This window comes from Triticum aestivum, chromosome 1D (assembly GCF_018294505.1).
Source record: "Triticum aestivum cultivar Chinese Spring chromosome 1D, IWGSC CS RefSeq v2.1, whole genome shotgun sequence".
NCBI lineage: Eukaryota > Viridiplantae > Streptophyta > Magnoliopsida > Poales > Poaceae > Triticum > Triticum aestivum.
Window position 1 is genome coordinate 469,906,987 of NC_057796.1, and position 18,569 is coordinate 469,925,555.

The window sequence follows — 18,569 nt, forward strand, 5'->3', positions numbered from 1 at the left end:
TATGGTGAAGATGGTCTCTCTCAAACAAACCTGCAATCGAATATAAGAAATCTCGTGTGTCCCCAACACACCAAATACAATGGTAAATTGTATAGGTGCACTAGTTCAGCGAAGAGGTGGTGATACAAGTGTAGTATGGATACTAGATATAGGTTTTTGTAATCTGAAAATATAAAAACAGAAAGATAGCAAGTGATAAAATGGAGCACAAACGGTATTGCAATGCTTAGAAACAAGGCCTAGGTTTCATACTTTCACTAGTGCAATCTCTTAACAGTGCCAACATAATTGAGTCATATAACAATCCCTCAACGTGCGAGAAAGAATCACTCCAAAGGTCTTATCTAACGGAGAACATAAGATGAAATTTTGTAGGGTATGAAACCACCTCAAAGTTATCTTTTCCGATCAATCTATTGAGCCATCCCTATGAGTGTCACAAACAACCCTAGAGTTCATACTAAAATAACACCATATGATACGCATCAACCAACTCTAATGTCACCTAGATACTCCAATGTCACCACAAGTATCCGTGAGTCAATTATATGATACACATCAAACAACTTCAGATTCATAATATTCAATCCAACACAAAGAACTTCAAAGAGTGCCCCAAGATTTCTGCCGGAGAAAGTAGGACGAAAACGTGCACCAACCCCTATGCATAGATTACCCCAATGTCACCTCGGGGATCCGTGAGTTGAGTGCCAAAACATACATCAAGTGAATCAATATAATACCCTATTGTCACCACGAGTATTCATATGCAAGACATATATCAAGTGTTCTCAAATCCATAGAAGTATTCAATCTGATAATAGTGAAACCTCAAAGGTAAAAACTCAATTCATCGCAGCAAGATAGAGAGGGGGAAACACCATATGATCCAACTATATTAACAAAGCTTGCGATACATCAAGACTGTGCCAAATCAAGAACACGAGAGAGAGAGAGAGAGAGAGAGAGAGAGAGATCAAACACATGGCTACTTGCACATACCCCTAGCCTCAAGGGTGAACTAATCCCTCCTCATCATGGTGGCCGCCAGGATGATGAAGCTGGCCTCCAGTGATGATTTCCCCCTCCGGCAGGGTGCCGGAATAGGGCTCTAGATGGTATTTCGAAGGTACAGAGGCATGCATCGGTGGAGTCAAAGTTCTAGGGTTATTTATGGGGGTTTCTCTATTTATGGGATTTTTTGGCGTCGGTCTCATGTCAAAATGGGCTACGAGGGGCCCACGAGGCACCAAGGCGCGGCCACCCCCTAGGCGTACCCTGGTGGCTTGTGGGGCCCTCGTGACTCTTCTGGTCCTCCACGAAGCTTCTAGTGTCTCTTTTATTTCAAAAAATCGTCAAAAAGTTTCATTGCATTTGGAGAACTTTTAGTTCTGCACAAAAAACAACGCCACGGTAGTTCTGCTGAAAACTGCGCCAGTCCGGGTTAGTTCCATTCAAATCATACCAAAACTATATAAAATTGTTGTAAACATGGCATGAATACTTCCTCGAGTAGTAAATGATAAAAGAAATATTTATGAAGTGTGAATGCTAGCATAGTGCCCAAGTTTGATCAATGATAATTTCAATCACTTTTTCTAGCATCATAAAATAGTAGCTCATCTCATAAAACTTCTCATGATCAAGTAGCAAGCTATTCACATGTTAAAGTGTAGACCATAAACTTTCTTGAAAACTAACAAACTATATTCTTAGTCATCAAACAATTGCAATTCATCTTATTTTCAGAAAGGGTCTATGTAAGAGCTTTGATTTAGCAAATTCCACATACTCAACTACCATATAGTCTTTCATGATTGCTAGCACTCAGAGCATATTTTTAGAACGAATAGCATCCATCAAACACAAAGAAAGATAGGGGCTTAATGTTTCTCCTCCAAACTTATTTATCATAGAGATAATTATCAACAATAATAACTCATTATCACCTATATTCAACTGGATATATGTGTCTGGATCTTTCCCCATCACATGATGCTTGCAAAGAGAAAAAATAAAAATGGAATAGAGAAGAACACTATTGACTCTTGCATAAAATTAAATACATAAAGTAAAAGATAGGCCCGTCGCAGAGGAAACCAGAGGTTGTCATGCGCTTTTAATTTTTTGGATGTGCAAGCTCTTAATGCAAATGAACGTCACTTTATATTGCCCCTTATGATATCAACCTTTATTATGCAGTCCATCGCTTTTATTTCTTCACCATCACAAGTTCGTACAAAGCTTATTTTCCCTTACAATAAAAGATCATACATATTTAGGAGCAATTATTATTATTTTTTACACCGATGACAACTTACTTGAAGGATCTTATTCAATCCATAGGTAGATATAGTGGACTCTCATGACAAAAGCTAGGTTTAAGGTTTTTTTTATGCACAAGTAGTATCTCTACTTAGCACGAAATTTTGGCTAGCAAAAGATTATGAGCAAGTACCACATGTTAGAGGATCCATAACAATATAACTTCTATGTGAATATAAACAAACATAACTTATTACGTTGTTTTCCTTTTCCAACATCAACTACTTGATCAAGTTTGAAAATAATTTATTGAGGCTCACAATCATAGAAGATGTCCAAGATAGTATATTCATATGTGAAAGCTATTTTCCCTCAATATTCTTTCATGAATTGTTCAAGTGGCCAATGTTGTATTTGTTAGCTTTCAATAAATTTTACCACCTATACTCCCCATGGGACAAGCATATGAAACATATATAAATTGGGATTTATGGTTTCACGACACTTATTATGGAATGAAGGAAGTACCACACATGCTACATGCACACAACTTGCATTTTCAGTGACCTGCCTTTTGTTTGCGTGTGTGTACGTGTCAACCTTGTACGTGGTGTTAGAGAAGGAAAAAACTCTTGGTGCTCCGATGATAGGGGCAATGATCATTCCTTTAGTTTTAAGTCTTCTTGAACAGGCAAATAAGACATTGTGTAAAAAAAGTAGGGGTCCATTCGACCGAATAAAATTCTTTGAGAGCAAAACTCTGCCCCCAGCATTTCTTCCCGAAGTGATACCTTGGCTTTGCCCAAATAAACCACATGACAGGGGCAATGACCATCCGCAAATAATATATTATGCGAAAAAGATGAAAAAAGAGAACTAAATCTATGTTCAAGTGAACGGTGATTACGGAGGAATTTGTATTTCTGTTATTGAAAGTAATGGAAAGACGTGCTGTCCGGTTGAAAAGAAAAATGTTCAACCGAATGAAATTCACGAAAGCATGGAAAAGTCCTATGTTTCCGTTGGACCGAAAATTCGGCGCCGATGCATCACAGACGCGGTGGAACCGTACGGTTCCGACCGCCTGGTCGAGGGCCATGGTGGCACTTCCCTGCTGGGTTCCACACATAGTGCATGCATCCACGTAGCTTGCTCCGACACTCTTGCCACGTCACTTCACTGGCTAAACCAAACCAACCTGGTTGGTTAGTTAGTTAGTTACTGCAGGTGATAATTAATGCTGCTGTCGCCTATATATACGAGGGAAGGCCGTCACCCCATCAGATGACCACAAGTGCAAACGCTCGCAGACTCCTCTGTTCGGCTCTGCTCCTGCTCTGCTTCACTAGATACTGAGAAATCAGGTGCGCGCTTTAGCTAGCACGTACCGGGCACTGCTCTGTGAGATCGTCTGCCGGCCATGGTGGGGATCACGGTGCCCATGTCCATGGACAAGGTCCCACTGGTGAAATGCGCTAATGCGGCGGCGGTTCCGACTGTCGACCTGTCGGCGGCGGGCGCGGCGGCGGCCGTGGAGCAGGCATGCCGCAGCGTGGGCATCTTCAGGGCGATCAACCACGGCGTGCCGACCGCCCTCGCAGACGCGCTGGAGGCCGGCGCCGCGGCCTTCTTCGCGCTGCCGCACAAGAGCAAGCTGGAGGCGTCGGCGACCCCCTTGGGCTACGGCAGCAAGAGCATCGGCCGCAACGGCGACGTGGGCTGGCTCGAGTACATCCTTCTCTCCGTCGGGTCCGGCTCCGTCGCCGCCGCCTCCCTGCCGCCGCCGCTCGGGGCGGCGCTGGAGGAGTACACGGACGCGGTACGCGAGGTGGGAGCGCGCGTGCTGGAGCTCATGGCGGAGGGGCTGGGGCTCGCGGAGGAGAACCGCGGCGTGCTGCGGCGGGTGGTGGCGTCGGACGAAGCTGACAAGATGGTGCGCGTGAACCACTACCCGCCGTGCCCGTGCCCCCTGGCGGCAGGGCAGCGCGGCGTGACGGGGTTCGGGGAGCACACGGACCCGCAGGTCATCTCCCTTCTCCGGTCCAACCGCACCGGGGGCCTCCAGATCATGCTCCCGGACGGCCACTGGGTGCCCGTGGCCCCCGACCCGGATTCCCTCTTCGTCAACGTCGGGGACTCCCTGCGGGTAGGTGCCATACCATTACCATTACCATTACCACTCGCTCACTAGTCACTTTGTTACCCTTATCGCCAAACCAAGCGTAGTGTTGTGCTGTGCATGCATGGTTTGGTCTGGCGCATTATTTAATTTAGCCGCGCGCTGGGGCCAGTTGAGTTCTTGGCAAGGACGTAGTACCGCGCAAAGCGTGCAACTTGCGCCTTGCAACTCATTGCCTTGCGACCCTTGTGGCGAGCGCCTGTGCCCTACCACCTGTGCGTCTCACTGATGTGTCTCGTTTGTTTTGGTGCATTCAGGTGCTGACCAACGGGCGGTTCCAGAGCGTGAAGCACCGGGTGGTGGCGCCGGCGGATGGGGAGCAGTCGCGGCTGTCGGTGATCTACTTCGGCGGGCCCGCGCCGACGCAGCGGATCGCGCCGCTGCCGGAGCTGATGCGGGAAGGGGAGCTGAGCATGTACAGGGACTTCACCTGGGCCGAGTACAAGAAGGCCGCCTACAAGTCCCGCCTCGGCGACAACCGCCTCGACCCCTTCGAGCTCTTCCCCGCCGCCGCCCAAGACTGCAGCAGCAACGCCGTCCAGCCGCCGGCGCCGGCGCCACCTCACGTGGCACCAGTGCACTAGCTCAATTAATCCATGGATCGCACCGGCGGCACCTGCCTGCCCAATGTGTCATGCTGGAAAAAGAAAGCCGGCCTTTGTAATTTCCGCTAGTAGTAGCAGCAGCACTTCCACGTACATATGCAAGCACGCATGCTCTGTTGTCCCCTTTTGTTGGTTTGCTCAGTTTACACCGGCAGGCAACGGGGCAAATTTGACAATTTTGAGGACGAAATCATTTCACAGAATGAACTGGGTGCGAAATTATTTCACTCCCCTGACCTTTTTGTGTAGCGTCCGCCACGCCGGTGCCACACCGTACTTGCAGCGCCTAGCGCGGCGGCGTTGCACACCTGTCCACCGTGGCAGCCCCTGGGCCCGCACCCAGCAGTGCAGCGCCTCCGAGCTAGGCGTCACACATGGAATGTGCGGCTAGGCGCTGCACTGTGACTTATCCAGCCACTTTGCTGGCCCCCTCCCCCACCCCCCACACCACACTCTCCCACTCTCTCCCCGAGCTTTGGCCCCTCTCCCACTCTCTCCCCCTCTCAAATCCTCTCCCAAATCTTGCAAATTTGAAGAATTTGTCCGTGGATTTTGAAGTCAAACCCTCCCTCAAGGTAATATTCTCCGATCCGCTTGTTTTGATCCAAGTAAAGTTCTCCGATTGCTCATTTGTTGCTAGTTTGGGGAAACCCTAGTTTTGTTTGGATCTAGAGATTTGCATGGAGATGTGAGATGTTTGTTTGCCAATTTCTATGATTAGGCTTTGTTAGTATGCTAGGGTTATTCTTATGGGTGTTCTTATGTTGGTGCTAGAGTTAGGTTTAGGGCTAGGGTTATGGTTATGGTTATGGTTATGGTTAGGGTTAGGGTTAAGGTTAGGGTTAGGGTTGTTGTTTGATATTTATATTAGGGTTTGTATTCCGTGTTTATCCTTGGATTAGTCTCATGGAAGCAATGTTACCCTGTGTTCTTTGAATGCTTATAGGGATGGGAAGAACATGTGCGTTTGTTCATCATGGGGACAAAGACGCCTTTTTGAAAGGCAATATAGAACCGGACCCGGATGAGCTTGACATGGTGTTTGATAGTAGTCCTAGCTATGCGGAGCTCTTGCAACAAGTTAGGAAAGATTTGAATTGGATGGACCCTAGTGATATCATTGAGTTGGAGGGAAGGCATAATGTTGGTTTTGGAATGCACATCCGTTGGAAGACAATGCGTGTCAACTCGGAGCAACGTTGGGTTGCATACAAGGAGACGGTAGCCGAATCACTAGACAAGGCTCTTGAGTTATTTGCAACGAAGAAGGTTGATTCAAGTTTGCATTTGGACTTGAACCGGAACCCCTCCCCTTTGGTTGCTAGTAGCCCCCCACCCTTGAAGCGAGATGAAATTGTTGAACCTCTTTTGACCCAAGAAGTGAGGCCAACATTGAGCCCGTTTACAAACAACCAAGATGAAGCTTTGCAAGAGGACAATGATGAGTATGCGGACGATGACAATGAAGTTGATCTCCATGACAACAATGTGGGTGATCTCGACAAATATCATTTGCAAGAGACAATGGACCATTCCATCCCTTTTTCCCGTGCATATGCATCGGACTCGGATGACGATGGTCCTGATGAACAAGTTGATGCGGAGGGGTTCACGGTGAAGGAGGCCGAAGCTTTCGAGAAGGTATTTGGTCGGGATCATCGGACTACATTGTTCAAGGATGTTAGTCTCGCGGATGAAGCCGTGGTAGATGGTGGCCAATGTGTACCTCTTGGGGTTAGGCCAAGCTCTCACCGTGATTTGGTAGACGACAAGAACTGGATTGCTAAAGGTTCTAAGTTCGACACCTTGTTGGAATTGAAGATGTGGCTCGACAACTACTCGGTTACGCATTATCGTCCACACAAGGTGGTGAACTCGGACGTCAATGTGCGCTACACGGTTGCATGTGCATGTGAAGATGAAATATGTCCGTGGATTGTGCGTGCAAGACCATGGAAAGGAGGTCCAACTTGGCATGTAGTGAGTTGTGTGCCAACTCACTTGTGCCAAGGCAAAAGGGTGGATGGCAAGATTGTGTCCCAAGACCACAAACAACTCACGTCCGAGTTCATCGCTTACAGGCTCTCCAACTCAATATCCACACTTCCAACAATCAGCGTCCAACATGTCATTGATCTTGTGAAAGCCATCTTTCATTACAAGGTGAAATACGGCAAGGCATGGAAGGCGAAGCAAGCCGCATTTAAGATGTTGTATGGTACATGGGAGGAAGCATACAACCGAATCCCTAGGTTGTTGTTAGCCATGGCCGCGACAAACCCAGGCATGGTTCATGTGGTCGAGCCTCATGGGCACCAAACAACGGTTCATGAAGGAAGGAAAGTCAGAGTATTTGGCCGTGCTTTTTGGGCGTTCGAGCAATGTGTGAAGGCTTTCAAACATTGTAGGCCGGTCATCGCAATTGACGGCACGTTCTTGACCGGACTATACAAGGGCACCTTGTTGGTTGCGATAGCAAGTGATGCCAATAACTGGGTGTTGCCATTGGCATTTGCTTTGGTTGAGGTGGAAAACAATGACAACTGGGAGTGGTTTCTGCATCTTTTGAGGACGAAGGTGTTACCCGCTCAAAGGGAAATTTGTGTCATATCGGATCGGCATCCAGGAATTCTTAACGCGGTGGAGATTGACATTCCCGGGCATGCTCCGTTGCACCATCGATGGTGCATGAGGCACTTTTGTTCGAACTTCTATAGGGCATGTGGCCTTAAGGAGTTGGCCGATGATCTTCAAGATTGTTGTCTCGCTTTCTCCGATAAGCGCTTCGCCACTTTGTACAACAAATTGCTCGCACACAAAAAACTTGATCCCGGGGGTCAAGACTTTCTCAATAGGCACATTCAATACCGGAACAAGTGGGCACGTGCTTTTGATGAAGATGGCCGGAGATACGGTCAAATGACAAGCAATATGGCCGAATGCTTCAATAGGGTGCTCAAAGGTGCACGTGGATTACCTGTGACGGCAATAGTTCAATACACATTTGACAAAATGAATGCGTACTTTGTAAAGTACTCGATGGAAACCGATGCACAGCTAGCGGGTGAGAACCCACGGAAGTACAAGTACAAGTTCCCACCCAAAGTTGATGAATGGTTGGTATTTTAATCACGGAAGGCGGACTCAGAAGAAGCTATATTATATGACAACGAAGAGTGGAAGTACGAAGTGAAAGAGCTAGGAGGAACCACAAACGATGGCGGGCAACATGGAGGTCGGGCTTTCAAGGTGTCGTTAACACAATGTGATTGCACTTGCGGGAGGCCATTGTTGCTTCATCTCCCATGCTCACACTTGTATACCGCCGGTCGCGTTGGGAATGTGGACATCGATCACCCACGCACCGTGAGGGAATCGGAGTTCTCAATCATGACGGTCAAGAAAACATGGGCTCCCCGCTTTCACCCATACTTTGACCAATCACAATTGCCGGAGTATCATGGATTTCAACTATGGCCGGATCCGGAGTCGAAGGTTGTTAAACGGGGTAGACGTAAGACAAAGCGTCTTAGAGGCGACATGGACGGATGGGGCCATGGTGGCCGCCGTGAAGCGGGCAACGACCAATTCCAAGAGCCTCGTGAGAGCTCCCGTTGTGGGGAGTGCAAAGGTCATGGCCACAACAAAAGTAAATGTACGAAACCAAGGAAAAGATCCAAGAAAAATGATGCAAGCACAAGCCAACAAGGAGCTACACAAGGGAGCCAACCAAGTGGTAGCCAACCTAGTGGTAGCCAACAAGTGCCAAGCCAACCAAGTGGTAGCCAACCTAGTGGTAGCCAACAAGTGCCAAGGCAACCAAGTGGTAGCCAACAAGTGCCAAGCCAACCAAGTGTTAGCCAAAGAGGATCTAGGCAACAAAGAGGTCGGCAACTAGGACTTACAAGAGGCCGTGGTGGTGGTAGAGCTCGTGGTGGTGGTCTAGGCCGTGGTGGTGGTAGAGCTCGTCGTGGTGGTAATGGCCGTGGTGATGGTCTCGGCCTTGGTGATGGTCTTGGCCTTGGTGGTGGACTTGGCCGTGGTGATGGACAAGGGCAAGTTCGTTATAGAGGAATGTTTGGATACCTAGATGGACCGTTTCCGTATGTTCCTCACTAACTATAATGTATCATATGTTCTTGTTTTTCCATATGTTCTTCTTTTTCATATGTGCTTCCATTTGTTCTTATTGTCCTTACTAACCATTATGTTTCACTCATTGTAGGTATGGCGGCTTCCCAACCCAACAAACCAACGAGGAAGGAGGATGGCGAAGATGAGATGGCGGGATGGTGGGAGAAGGCTGCGAAGAAGCTTAGAGAGGAGGATGCAGCCAAGCTAAAGAAGAAGGAAGAGGAGCTTGAGAAGGAGAGGAAGGCAAAACAGAGAGCGTCAAATGCGATGCGCGCTAGGGAGCAAGCGTTGGTGAGGAAATGTAAGGAGGCACAGAAGAAGCGTCAACAGGATTTTGAAGAAAGAACCATGAAGCTTTGGGCAATTGCAGCTGAAAAAGAAGAGAGGGACAATCAGATATTCATGGAGAGGGTGGTTAAGGAGGCTCACCTCATAAGAAAAAGGGAGGAGGAAGAGGAAGAAGAGAGGAAGAAGAAGAAGGGAAAGGGGCCTTGCTCTACGCAATAGAGCTATGTCATCCTCTTCGATTTGGTTGTGAACTACTATGTGCCATGAACTACTATGTCTCCTCCTCGATTTGGTTGTGAACTACTATGTGTCGTGAACTACTATGTCTCCTCCTCGATTTGGTTGTAAGAACTACTATGTGTCATGAATTACTATGTCTCCTCCTCGATTTGGTTGTAAGAACTACTATGTGTCGTGAAGTACTATGTGTTATGAACTACTATGTGTCGTGAAGTACTTCGTGCATATGTTCTTTTCACAGTTGTTTGCTTGCTACGTATCAATCCTACTTCACATCTACTTACTATGTTTGCATATGCTAAAAATTTCACTAAGTCAAAGTGCAACGCCTAGCATCTGGGCGCTGCAATCTGTAGTGTGGCGCCTCCAATCTAGGCGCTGCACAGGTCTGTAGCTATCCAGAGAGCAACAGAAGGTATGGCAAGTTACAGAGATGTGTGGCGCCTAGCCAGGAGGCGCCACACTGTACAGTGCAACGCCCAGACACTGGGCGTTGCACTGTAGACCGTGGCGCCTCCAGGCTAGGCGCTGCAGAAGTCTGTAGCTATCCAGAGAGCCACAGAAGGTAGGCCTCCAGTTCGGGGCAAAAATTTCGCTAAGTGTTTGTGCAGCGCCTAGCTCGGAGGCGCCACACTATACAGTGCAACGCCTAGAGCAAGGCGCTGCACTGTAGAGTGTGGCGCCTCCGAGCTAGGTGCTGCACAAGTCTGTAGCTATCCAGAGAGCAACAGAAGGTAGGCCTCCAGTTTGGGGCAAAAATTTCGCGAAGTGTTTGTGCAGCGCCTAGCTCGGAGGCGCCACACTCTACAGTGCAATGCCTAGCGGCAAGGCGCTGCACTGTAGAGTGTGGCGCCTCCGAGCTAGGCGCTGCACAAGTCTGTAGCTATCCAGAGAGTAACAGAAGGTAGGCCTCCAGTTTGGGGCAAAAATTTCGCTAAGTGTTTGTGCAGCGCCTAGCTCGGAGGCGCCACACTATACAGTGCAACGCCTAGCGGCAAGGCGCTGCACTGTAGAGTGTGGCGCCTCCGTTCTAGGCGCTGCACAAGTCTAGCTATCCAGAGAGCAACAGAAGGTAGGCCTCCAGTTTGGGGCAAAAATTTCGCTAAGTGTTTGTCCAGCGCCTAGCTCGGAGGCGCCACACTCTACAGTGCAACGCCTTGCGGCTAGGCGTTGCACTGTATAGTGTAGCGCCTCCGGGCTAGGCGCTGTACAAGTCTGTAGCTATCCAGAGAGCCACAGAAGGTAGGCCTCCAGTTTGGGGCAAAAATTTCGCTAAGTGTTTGTGCAGCGCCTAGCTCGGAGGCGCCACACTAGCGGCAATGCGCTACACTATAGAGTGTGGCGCCTCCAAGCTAGGTGTGGTGCCTCCGAGCTAGGCACTGCACAAGTCTGTAGCTATCCAGAGAGCAACAGAAGGTAGGCCTCCAGTTTGTGGCAAAAATTTCGCCAAGTGTTTGTGCAGCGCCTAGCTTGGAGGCGCCACACTCTACCGCGCAACGCCTTGCGGCTAGGCGTTGCACTGTATATTGTAGTGCCTCCGGGCTAGGCGCTGCACAAACACTTAGTGTCTTTTTGTCATTCATACTGGGTCATTTTCAGCCACAGTTCAACATTTCGTATAATAAACATTAAGGTTCAAAAAGGGTTCACCAAAGACATCATTTCTTAAAAAGGACCATCACAATAAGTTCAAGTTTAACATAGAGCTACCACCACTCCAAGTTCAACGACATAACAAATTCCACATTACTAATAGCTACGACCACTCCAAGTTCAACGACATAACAAATTCCACATAAATAATAGCTACCACCACTCCAAGTTCAACGACATAACAAATTCCACTCTAAGTTAACCATTATAAATAAAGGACGATGACTAGTGCTTTCCGCGCTTGCTGGCTCCTCCCCCCTCTTAACGCTTATCTTCTTCACCTTCCTAGGAAGAGGAACCCGCTGCGGCTCCGGCTCCGATTCCTCCACGTCATCTACATAGTCATCCAAAGCCGCCATCCGCGAGGTGCCGACCGTCCTTTTGCCTCTTTGGCCTCTTTGGGTGAAGTCCTCAGGTGTGTACTTGTTGATTCCCTTCCTAGGCTTCAACTCATATGCAGACCGAGCCTGGTACGTCCCCACGGTCATATCATCAGCAACCTATGCATCAACATAAGATATGGAAAGACCGTGTGTGAGGATATAGTTAGCAATGCATCAACAAATGGATATATATCGTCATGCCATACCTCTTGGGTGACCACACCCACATCCTCATCCTCGAAAGGTTCACCATGGCCCTGCCCCAAAGCGGGATCTGATGGTGTCGCCGACCTAGACCGTTCTGGTGATACATACTCGGGGTCACGACAACCGAAAAGGTTTGATAGCTTCCTTAACTTTTGGCCCTGGCGCTGCAACATGTACAAGTGAATGAGACATGGAACGTAGCAACAAATGTTAAGTGCTAGTTTGAAGGAGATGTGAACCTTAATGAATGCTCGAAGTGCACCTTCCCCATCGCTTTTGCCAGCCGGGGTTGTTTCCAGAATAGTCTCGGTCTCATCAGCTGCTTTCTTGATCTGGGCACGCTATGAACAGAAACGGTATCAAAGTGTTGGGCAAGCGAATATGTGAATAGTGCGAATGGAAAAGCAAAAAGGGCTAACCACAAAGTTCATCATTGGAGCTGAAGGGATCACTGAGTTGCCTTTCCTGACTAATGCGTTGTACTGGTGCGGGGCTACCTCATCAAAAACGGTGGGTTCTTCCAGAATCTCCTCAGCATATGCCGGCTTGCATACCTCCACGCGGGTACTTGCAAGAAACCATGTGAGATAGTTTTTGAACACGATCGATCAGTGCTCATGAAGCTGGGCTCGTTTTCTAGCCCTTGCTTGCTCCACACTAAGAGCGAACTGCACGACATACTTCCTGTGATGCTTGGCCCAATCCTTGATCTTCCGCTGCTTTTTCCTATCCAACCTGCAAGTTAGAAACAGAATATTAGCATCATCGAAACCGTCGAGAAGCTGCTAAGTGCTCAAGGTTAATTATATCTTACGCGTGTAGCAACTTGTCCGTGTCCTCCCACTCCGGCAGGTGTGGCTGGAACAAACCAAACTGGCGGAACACCCGATGTGGCAGGTGAAGCTCAACCGCCCAGTTGCATATCAGTGGGCACCGCATATGCCAGAGATCCCTATCCCTAGTGCACATCGGATTCAGCCTGAACTCTATAGGGTTACCAAAACTCTCTCCTTTTCCATACGGCTCCCATTCCACCTACAAAATGGGATTGAATGCAAAATTGATATCGAGATACGATACAAGCATGATAATCACTTATGCAATGTCGGTTCACCTGCTCAGGCGTGATCGCGTCCAGCTCGCTCTTGTACAACTTATACATTACCAAGGGATCATCCGTCGTCTCATTTAACACATCCCAATTGTAAGCCCAAGTGGGGAGCCGTAGTGGGTCGTCTTTGTCGTCCCAATCCTCGTACTTCACGGTCTTCGGTCGTCCAACCGGCAAACGCTCCCAGCTCCATATGGAAAGTGTGAGCAGACAACCACCAATACCTCCAGTGTGCCTACAACAGGCTTCGTCCAACTGCACATAAAAGAGAACATGGTCAAATTTGCCGCAAGAGCGCATTGATAATGTATCAATGAAGTGAAAAGGAATCAACTTCATACCTGTCGATACAAGTAAGCCAGTGTCGCCGAACCCCAACTCCATTTGCTATCGAAGACGGTCAACGCCTTCAGCCACATCCATGGAGCATTCTTGCCTGTGCCATCAGCAAACATAGTCCTGGATATCACGTACATGTAGACACGAGCATATGTCTTCACCATGTCCTCATTAGCATCCTCAGGGCAAGTACTGAAGTTCGATGATATCCACGTGAAAGTAGCGCCGGCTGCGACTCTTTCCTTCTTCTTATCTTCTGCTTCTGGTTCCCGAGGCTTCGGAGGAACCATACCGATAAGGGCATGCATCTGCGCGCGCCACCCATCAGAATCGGTGTTCATACATAAAGGATTGCCATCGATAGGAAGACCGGTGATCATAGCAATATCCTGGAGCGTCACGGTCATCTCCCCGGTTCGAAGATGGAAAGTGTGTGTCTCCGGCCTCCAATGATCAATAAGCGCGGTGAGTGCTGCAGCATTGTTGGGTGGCGTCGACCGGCGGACCAACTGAATGAAAGGGAGAAGTCCTGCCTCCCTTACATACGGTGTGTACCGCTCATCATAGCGCATCCATCCAAGGGTGACCCCGTGAGACCGAAGCTTCAGAGGTGCAAGCTCCTACAAACAAACAAATCATAACATTACATATGGGGCATTTGTGTTTGAAAAAAATACGAAATTCATAACACCGGCCACTTTCAGTATTACTCGCTGCTCCACCGACATAGCGTACGACCGGTGTTGTTTGTCCCAATGATCATCGAGAAGCCAAACCATCCTAACAATTTCAACAAAGCATTCTTGTCAACACGATTATCTTTTCAATTCAAAAAGACTAAAGTAGGCCTACTACATGCAAGATTCAAAGCATATGTATCCAAAGCATTTTTCTCAATACGAGTATAATTTCAATACAAATAAACTAAACTAGGCCTACTTCATACAAATAACTTTTCCATAGAAATAACATGTCAATCTATGTATCCAACCATATCTTTTCAATAAAATAAAATAAACTAGGGTTCCACAAATCAAACAAACAAGGGTTGTAATACATGCAAAATTCTAATACATGCAAGATTCAAATCTAATCAAATCAAACAAGGATTCCCAAAATCTTCAAAATACCATATTTTGTATGGATAGAAAGAAGGGGATCGGAGGAGAGTACCTTCTAGGATGGATTGGTGAAGAAATGCACGGACCAAATCATCGGATCTGAAGGATTTGGGAGAGGGGATTGAGAGGGGGAGAGGAGGAAGCCGCCGGCGCACCTGTTCTGTAACTCCTCCTGGAACGAATGGGTGGGGTGGGGGTGGGGGGAGCGGGCGGCTGGCATCTAAGTCATAGTGCAGCGCCTAAGGGCTAGGCGCTGCACATTACATGTGTGGCGCCTACCTCGTAGGCGCTGCACTGCTGGGTCCGGGGCCCTGGGCTGTCATGGTGGACTGGAGTGCAACGCCCCCGAGCTAGGCGCTGCACCATTGGGTGTGACGCCGGCGTGGCGGGCGCTGCACAAAAAGGTCAGGGGAGTGAAATAGTTTCACGGGCAGTTCATTCTATGAATTGATTTCGTCCCGAGGTCAAAATTGTCAAATTTGCCAGGCAACAGCTTCCGCTCGACACTGCCCGGTGCACCTTAAATAGGTAGCTCAATTAGTTAACCCGTGCATGGAAACTGTGTTCTCGAGTATGGCTTGTGCGTACAAACTGAATGCAAAGTCTGTTGAAACCCGCAGCACTCGCAATGTCCGGGCAGCTCTCCTGCATCATCGACGGATCGCCCGCGAACATCCAGACGTATCTAGACACAGTTTCTCATCCAAAACGGTAGCCAATCGATCTACGGATCAGTTCGGTGGTTCGGAATCCGGCAAACCGGACGCAAACTAAGAAGGTTTTTTGGGCATCCGGACCGCTGCGACGTATGCGTCCGACATCTCGGACCCATCCAAAAACCTCTCCCGATCCGTGCCCTCTCCTGTGCGAAGCAATTACCATGCATTCATGGTGGTCAGCGTCACATTCATGCCGGCCCACAGCAAATGCGACATCTCGTTGGAGCTGCATTAAAGCCACACGTCGGCTAAGAGCGCCGCCCGTGCTGTGTCTTGGCTCCACACCTGTTTAATGCCGGATCGACGTGATTGGACAGGACAGGACGACTATCTACCGCATTTATACCGCATTCCTGTCCATCTGCCTACAAGCATTAAACAGGTGCGGCGGCCAAGAAATCCACTTTGGCACCCGCATTGACACAACCCACCGCTTGGCCGGGCCGACACCCATTATTTAAACGCGTCCTCGCCCGGCACGATCCGCACTGCACCACGTCCCCTTCCGACCCCTCTGTGTGCACCACCTTTGCCATGACCGCTAGTTCTAAAGCGATGTGGGTGAGCCTCTCACTATGGAGTAGACGCAGGCGCATTTCAACGCTGTCATGGTGGAGGTGCAGCTGGAGGAGCAGGAGGCACCACCCATGTCGGTGCTTCGGCAGGAGTGGGACGAGCAACGGTATACCCTTGCCGTCCTCGAGAATCACCGGTCGATGGAAGGCAAAATCTACGCCGAGTTCGGTAGCCAATCGATCTACAGATTAGTTCGGTGGTTCGAAATTCCACAAATGGACGCAAACCAAGAAGGTTTTTTCGGCATCCGGACCACTGCCACGTATGCGTCCGACATCTCGAACCCACCCAAAAACCTCTCCCGGTCCGCCGCCCTCTCCTGCGCGAAGCAATTGGCGTGCATTCATGCTAGTCAACGCCACATTCATGCCGGCCTAGAGCGAATGCGACATCTCCTTGGAGATGCATTAAAGCCACGCATCGGCCACGAGCGCTATCCCTGTTGCATCAGGGTCTCTGCGCCTATTCAATGTCGTATCAACGTGATTGGACGAGACATGAGGTCTATCTACCACATTCAAACCGCTGGATGCCCGTCCATCCTCCTACCGGCATTAAACCGGCGCGGCGGCCGAGAAATCCACTCCGGCACCCGCATTGGCACAACCCACAGTTTGGACTGGCCGGCACCTGCTATTTAAAAATGGCCTCGCCCGGCACAATCCGCACTGCACCACGTCCCTTCCGATTCTCCTTTGTGCACCAGCTTCGCCATGACCGCTAGTTCTAGAGCGATATGGGTGAGCCTTTCATCATGGAGTAGGCGCAGGCGCACTTCAACGTTGTCATGGCAGGGGTGCAGCTGGAGGAGCAGGCGGCACCGCAGGTGCCGATGTTTCGGCAGGCATAGGATGAGTAACGCTACAACCTCACCATCCTCGAGAGTCACTGGCTAACGGAGGGCAAAATCTATGCTGAGTTTGCGAGCTCGAACTCGGCATGCATGGACAAGGAGGACATGAACTTTGTCGAGGAGCAGCCGGCACTCTATGAGGCCGCGCACAGCAGTTGTTCAGCGAAGTAGGACGCGCAGACGATGCTGATGAGGCAGGCGGTCGCCGACAAGAATGCCAGCAGCTGTTGGTGCCGCTATGATCACGAGACTGGCCCGTGCACGTCCATCGTGGACCTCACTTCCAACGACGACATCCAGGCCGCAGACTCCGATGAGGGAGAGTATGTCATGGGAAACGTTGACGCCTCGTGTCCCATGTAGACCATGTTCGTGTCCCATGTCTTATTGTTCCTCGTGACATGCAACTTCACTTCGAGGGGCTCACGGCCAAAAGTTGTTGTACATGCAGAATAACAAGGACTTGGAAGACAGACGCCTGTGAATATTTAGACTGGGTTAATTTTTGGACGCTTTTGTTTAATGAAATATGTCAAAAGGGCGCTGCTAAATCTCAGTCGACTGAGACTTCGCGAAAGTCTCAGTCGACGCCCCTGTCCGTTCGATTTTTTTGCTGCTTTAAGATCCGTTCAACACTGATGTTTAATGGAAACGGCCCATGAATGAAGATCGGGATTGGGCTGCGTCTGTTTGTTTTCGTGTCGTGGTTCGTGTTTGCCCTGTGCGTTGGACAGGGTTGGCATTTTTTCGTTGTGAGCTTTATTTTGTTGGGTTGTAATTTTTATTTTTTGTTTGTTTTCTTTTTCATTTATTCTTTTGTATATCTTTGATTTTATTTTTTATTTTCCTTCATCTTTTTTGTGCATTTGTCTCATTAATTTTTTGTTATATTTTTTCTTCCTATTTGTTTCTTGATAATTCTAGTTTTTTTAATTTTTTTGTTATTCCTTATATCTGTTCAGTAGCACTTTTTTTGGAGGAGTCGGTAGCGCTCATTTTCAACTCGACTACAATTGCATGTGTGACAGTAGGTTTGCAACTTCAAGTGTTGCCCTCGATTGCAACCGCATGCCTACACAACCGGCTGCAACTGACATTTTTTTATAAATGGGCGATAGGAGAGGAGGGGAGTTGCATGTCCGACAATAGGCTTGCAACTACAAGTGTGACCCTCGACTACAACTTCATGCCTACACACTCGACTGCAACTGACCTTTTTTTTGTTTTTAAGGGAGTGACATGGAGGGAGGGAGTTGCATGTCCGATACTAGGCTTGCAATTGCAAGTGTCGTCCTCGACTGCAATTGTATGCCTACACAACCAATGCAACTGACATTTTTGTTTTGTAAGTGGGCGTCGGGAGAGGAGGTAGTTGCATGTTCGACACTAGGCTTTGCACCTGCAAGTGTCGCCACCTAATGCAACTACATGTCCACACACCACTACTACAACTAACCTTTGTTTTGTAAGAGTGGCGAGAGAGGTGAGTGGGGTACAGCTGCATGTCCAATACAAGGCATGCAACTGCAAGTGTCGCCCCCGAATGCAATTGGTCTTGTCTTTTTGTCAGAGGGCGGCGGGAGGGGGTGAAGTTGCATGTCCACTACTAGACATCCAACTGCAAAAGTCACCCCCGACTGCAATTGCATGTCTTTCAACATGGTTGCAATTGGACTTTTTGTCATGTTGGGGGAGGGGGAGTTGCATGTCCGACGCTAGGCTTGCAACTGCAAGTGTCGCCCTCGACTGCAACTGGATGTCCGACAGTAGGCTTGCAACTGCAAGTGTCGCCCCCGGCTGCAACTGACCTTTTTTTTGCAACTACAGACCCGGCTTGGGCGGCCTGCTATGCAGACTTATTATTGACCTTTTCTTTTACTTTTTCTACTTTCTTTT

The 18,569-nt window shown here is 48.7% G+C and overlaps 1 protein-coding gene across 1 annotated transcript; it reads left to right on the forward strand.

Annotated features, from left to right (window-relative positions):
• Positions 1 to 3,562: 3,562 nt before the first annotated feature.
• LOC123176424 (gibberellin 2-beta-dioxygenase 3-like) lies at positions 3,563 to 5,276 on the forward strand. Its single transcript, XM_044590632.1, has 2 exons — positions 3,563 to 4,411; positions 4,702 to 5,276. The coding sequence occupies exons 1-2, from the start codon at positions 3,686 to 3,688 to the stop codon at positions 5,026 to 5,028; spliced, it is 1,053 nt and encodes a 350-aa protein (XP_044446567.1). The 5' UTR covers positions 3,563 to 3,685; the 3' UTR covers positions 5,029 to 5,276.
• Positions 5,277 to 18,569: the final 13,293 nt, after the last annotated feature.

Excerpts from the sequence above, each read along its gene's own strand:
- LOC123176424 (XM_044590632.1), top strand. The coding sequence starts at position 3,686 with ATGGTGGGGATCACGGTGCCCATGTCCATGGACAAGGTCCCACTGGTG. Across the intron at positions 4,412-4,701 it reads ACGTCGGGGACTCCCTGCGG|GTGCTGACCAACGGGCGGTT; the intron begins GTAGGTGCCATA and ends TGGTGCATTCAG.